The 5,825-nt window shown below is 40.6% G+C and overlaps 1 protein-coding gene across 1 annotated transcript in view; it reads right to left on the bottom strand.

Annotated features, from left to right (window-relative positions):
* Positions 1 to 6: 6 nt before the first annotated feature.
* Positions 7 to 5,825, bottom strand: part of LOC106883186 (cholesterol 7-desaturase nvd) — a 145,236-nt gene continuing 139,417 nt past the window's right edge. The window contains exons 5-6 of the mRNA XM_052965591.1: positions 1,913 to 2,086; positions 7 to 573 (exon numbers count right to left, since the gene is read on the bottom strand). Of these exons, the coding sequence (XP_052821551.1) occupies positions 406 to 573; positions 1,913 to 2,086 (342 nt within the window). The 3' untranslated portion in view covers positions 7 to 405. The remainder of the gene's footprint in view (positions 574 to 1,912; positions 2,087 to 5,825) is intronic.

Here is a 5,825-nt window from a genome sequence, read left to right as displayed (position 1 = left end):
CCCCCCCCCCCTATTGCATTTTTTCAGAAGAAGACAACAAATTCACTCCAAATATATCTTTATCTTACAGTTTCATTTAAAAATGAAATATTAAAATTACTTGATGAAGTTAATTAAGTAATTAATTCTCACTAAAAAATAAAAGCCAAAAATAAAAAAATAAAATGGACTATATTTAAATAAAAAGAAAAATACAACTTTACTCTGAGCCCTGGATGTAGGAAGTGGAGCAGGGTGGTGGGGGAGAAAATAGTTGAACAAGTATTAATATCTTGCTTTCAATAAAATCACAACTCATCTTTGGTGAGTCAGAGAGAGACATGATAAGAGTCGGTTCATATCATTTGTACATGAGGAAAATGTTAGGTTAGTTAAGAAAAGTGTCTGCTGAAAGAAATTGTTGGATCACCAATCTAGGCTTTCTTTCTGAAATGTCATCCGAGGACTATTCTCTGAATAAAACTGGGAGAACCATCTTCTGTGTCTCATCATCAGGGAATCTTCTTTTGATTTCACAAAAACAGGTTTGTGTTGGTACTGCTTGTTGTTCCAGATCATGATGTCACGTTCAAACTAGAATAGAAGAAATTCAGTTATGTTAAACTATACTCTTTTCACTCTTTTACTTGTTTCAGTCATTTGACTGTGGCCATGCTGGAGCACTGCCTTTAGTCGAGCTAATCGACCCCAGGGCTTATTATTTGTAAGCCTAGTACTTATTCTATCGGTCTCTTAAGCCGAACTGCTAAGTTACGGGGACGTAAACACACCAGCATCAGTTGTCAAGCGATGTCGGGGAGACAAACACAGACGCACAAACATATACACACACATACATGCATATATATACATATATACGACAGGCTTCTTTCAGTTTCCGTCTACCAAATCCACTCACAAGGCTTTGGTCAGCCCGAAGCTATAGTAGAAGACACTTGCCCAAGGTGCCATGTAATGGGAATGAACCCGGAACCATGTGGTTGGTAAGCAAGCTACTTACCAAACAGCCACTCCTGCGCCTATGGTTATTATGTTTAAAAAAAAACAAATGTTTTAGAGAAATCTCTAAGAAAGCATTAAATGCATATGTCATGAAAGAAAGCATATATGCATACATCATGATTTATTTATCTGTAGAGGTGGATGGCTTAGTGGTAAGGGTGTTTGACTCAAGATTGTAAGATTGTGGCTTTGATTCCTGGACTGGGTGATGGATTGTGTTCTTGAGCAAAGCACTTCATTCCATGCTGCTAAAAGGGTAAAGACCCTCTTCAGTCATGAATGACCATGGGACTGCACCTAGAAAGTCTGGACAAGGTTGTTTACAGAAGACCAGCAGTTGCTCATGCATACCAGCTTCCCCTCTCTATGCCACTGATGTTATTCAAGGGAAAGGCAAAAGCGATACAGCTTGGCACCAGTGATGTCGCAGCTCAATTTCTACAGCTGAGTGAACTGGAGCAACATGGAATAAAATGTCTTGCTCAAGAACACAACATGTAACCCAGTCTGGGAATCAAACTCACAACCCCCATGATTGGGAGCCCAATGCTCTAACCACTGAGCCATGTGCCTCAATAACTATGTGATAAAAAAATGATCTGTAAAAAATCCAGAGCTCGGCTAATAGTTTTAGATATCTCGGTATCACAGTATCGACCAAACAATCAAATTTTGTTATACACCACTGGTCACAATGCACTTCACATTGTTTTAGCTTTCATTTTATGCCAACCCACTGGTTAGACAAGCAGGTCAAGTATAAGATATAAGTAACTTTATAACTGTGCCAGTTATCTATAGATTAAAGTTCGTGAAATATATCTTTTGCAAAAGATACTCTGTCTTGTAATTCTATAGTGTATCTAACAATCGGGTATATCAAATTAATTCAATTTTTTATGGTACTCACTTGAATAGCTTCTGCTAATAAAAGAAACTTTGCAAATAGTGTAGGCACACTTTTGCTAACATAGATATTATGAACAACTTTCTGCACCATTGGTTCAGTTGGAATGACACTCTGGATATATATTCCTTTACCAAATATACTCTGAAACTCCAAGTAGACAATTGCTGGTCCAATCTGTTAAAGATAAAAAAAAATTAAAGGTAAATTTTCTGAAGAAAATTAACATTAAATTATGTACAGATGGGTTTTTTTCCCCCCTTTTCAGACACTACTATCATGTTGGTGTTACCACCACCACCACCACCACCACTATAATTATTTCATTCTATGTTTGCATGGATGAGCCAGAATTTGTTATGGCAAGTTTTCTATGGCCATATGCCTTTCCTGTCACCAACTCTCACTTGTTTCCATGGAAGATGATATTTTCCAATATGCAGACATGTCTTTGCAGAGGATTGAGAACAGATGATACCCCTTGTATGGTAACACATTTTTACAGCTTATGATGTGATGCCAAAGGTGGTGAGTTGGCAGAAATGTTAGAGCACCCAGCAAAATGCTTAGCCATATTGTGCTTGTCTTTGTGGAGGCACAATGGCCCAGTGGTTAGGGCAGCGGACTCGTGCTCTTAAGATCACAGCTTCAATACCCAGACTAGGCATTGTGAGTGCTTATTGAGCGAAAACACCTAAAGCTTCACAAGGCTCTGGCAGGGGATGGTGGTGAACCCTGCTGTACTCTTTCACAACAACTTTCTCTCACTCTCTCTTCCTGTTTCTGTTGTACTTGTATTTCAAAGGGCCAGCCTTGTCACACTCTGTGTCACGTTGAATCTCCCTGAGAACTACTTTAAGGATACACGTGTCTGTGGAGTGCTCAGCCACTTACACGTTAATTTCACGAGCAGGCTGTTCCGTTGATCGGATCAACTGGAACACTCGTCGTCGTAACCAACGGAGTGCCAACAATGAGAGAGATGTGATGCCAAGACAAGGAAACACATACATACATACATACATACTTACATACATACATACATACGTACATACATGTAGACATACAACAACATAAAAGTTTCCCCCTACCAAATCCACACACAGGGCTTTGTTTAGCTGAAAGCTAGAATAGAAAATACTTCCCCTCTTGCCCAAGGTGCCATGCAGTGAGATTGAACTTGAAGCCACATGGTTTGGAAGTGAACTTTTAAACCACACAGCCTTGCCTTCACCATGTGTATACAGGTTGCGGCAGAAAGGTTGCCCCAATTTCAAAGGTTAATAATAAACAAACACATGAAGATGCATGAAAACACTTTGCATTTCTATGAAGTTCGTTAAATACCATTTCTTTCTGTTTCAAGTAGTACCCACCATAGCTTGAAATGGAGAGCATCGTTTTTTCCATATCTTCATGTGGTAGTTTTTTTTTATCAACCTTTGAAATCAGAGCAACCTTTCTGCTGCACCCAGTTTTATTTATGAAGTTCATTATCATCAACAACATCATCATTTTTATCATTTAATGTCCATTTTCCCATGTTTGCATGGTTTGGACAGCTTGACAGGAGTTTTCCAGCCAGAGAGCTGTCCAGACTCCAACTGTCTGTTTTGGCATGGTCTTTACAGTTGGATGCCCTTCCTAATGCCAACCACTTTACGGAGTATTCTGGGTCCTTTTTATGTGTATTTATGCAACACCAGCACAAGTACATATTACGTGACACTGGCACCAGCAAAGGACCAACACCAGCAAATGACCAGCACCAGCAGAGGACCAGCACCAGAAAAGGACCGAGAAATATCACTCAATTATAGGTTTGTGCTAAAAGCTTGGAAATGTTTTGGGTGGTAATCTTTCATACATATTCACAGATGAATTTCACAAAAGATATTTAAGCTGTGCATATAATTTTATAATGTCCAGGTTTTGAACAAGAAAGGGTTAAAGGTTGTTGAGTGTTTGGCATTTTAAGGTTGGGCACTCCTTTAACAATGATGGCTGTGTTTTATCAGTAACATGATACAAATCCTTGAAGTAAATTGTCTTGCCACCAATTAATTTTTACTCAATGCAATCGCTCTCTCTCACATGCACACTCACACACACACACACACACACACACACACACACACACACACACACACACACACACACACACACACACACACACACACACACTCTCCATCAGAGTCATGGTTGTGTAAAGAAGTTGCTTTCTGACGGCATGGTTTCATGTACTGTTTCATTGTGCAGCATCTCGAATAAGTATCTTCCACTGGTGCCTTGACCAAACCAATGCCGCTTGACTGAATATGGTAGATACATGCTGTAAGGATCCTATTAGAGCAATGCCCCAGCATAGCCCAAAGGAGAACGAAAAATCACCAAAGGCCCACATGTCATTACACTTCTGTGTATATTTCAGCCCTGTGGTGGTGGTGGTGGTGATGATGACAGTGATGGTGGTGGTGTTGTTGATGGTGGTGGTGGTGGTAGAGGTGATGATGATTATGATGGTGATGGTCGTGGTGGTAGTGGTTCAGCTATTGTTGCTCCTGTTGCTGCTAGTTGTGATGATGATGATGATGATGATGATGATGATGATTTCTTAAATGCAAGGCTCTGTCTTAGAAGATTGCGGAGACACCCTAAACTGAATTAGCAGAATATATTACTGATGGTTGCTTTATTGATCTTAAATTTACAAGTGTAGTTTTGTTCTGGGGACACACAAAGCATGAAACTGATCAATGGTGGTTCATTGATAGAGTCCGGTAGAGCATTCATTGTACAACATACCTTGCAGTATTTGTTACGGAGCTTTACTTTCGGGGATCAAACCCTGTCAATGCCAAATTTTGCTTTGCATCCTTCCAGGGTTGACAAAAAATACTAAGCGGTTGATTTAAACAACTGGTGACCCTGACCCCTCCACCTGAAAAACATTTTAAAAAACAGCTATGTGTCTAGTCAAGGACTTTCCCATCCACCACCATCATAACAGTGTTGCACCCCACCACCACCCACCACCACCACCACCATCATTATTATTAATACCACTATTGTTATTACCACCATTACTGCTGTCATCGCAGCTATCATCATTGCTGCTGTCAGTGTCATTATAGTTACCATTGCTGTCATTGCCAATACCCCCCCGCCCATCGCCACGACCCTCACCGCCATCACCACCACTACCACAAAACACAGCTGCACAAGGTACCCCAAATTCAAAATGAAAGATCATATATTTATCTGTTCTTCAATACTGTTGGTTTCTTACTTTACTCTATTTTGCTCGTTTATTTGTTTCAGTCATTTGACTGCGGCCATGCTGGAGCACCACCTTTAGTTGAACAAATCAACCCCAGTACTAATTCTTTGAAAGTCTAGTACTTATTCCATTGGTTTTCTTTTGCCGAACCCGCTAAGTTATGGGGATGTAGACACACCAGCATTGGTCATCAAGCAATGGTGGGGGGACAAACATACACACACAGATACATATATATGCAGCGGGCTTCTTTCAGTTACTTCTTTACTGCCCACAAAGGGCTACACACAGAGGGGATAACTGGTACTTATTTAATCGACCCGGAAAGGATGAAAGGCAAAGTCGACCTCAGCGGAATTTGAACTCAGAACGTAGCGGCAGATGAAATACCGCTAAGCATTTCACCTGGCATGCTAACGTTTCTGCCAGCTCGCCGCCTTTCAGTTTCTGTCTACCAAATCCACTCACAAGGCTTTGGTCGGCCTGAGGCTATAGTAGAAGACACTTGCCCAAGGTGCCATGCATTGGGACTGAACCCGGAACCATGTGGTTGGTATGCAAGCTACTTAACACACAGCCACTCCTGCACCTTTGGCAACAAATCATTTTTTACTTTCTGTTAGGAAGTGTAGTATG

Source organism: Octopus bimaculoides, chromosome 2 (assembly GCF_001194135.2).
Source record: "Octopus bimaculoides isolate UCB-OBI-ISO-001 chromosome 2, ASM119413v2, whole genome shotgun sequence".
Classification (NCBI taxonomy): Eukaryota; Metazoa; Mollusca; class Cephalopoda; order Octopoda; family Octopodidae; genus Octopus; species Octopus bimaculoides.
This window is presented reverse-complemented; position numbering and strand designations above follow the sequence as displayed.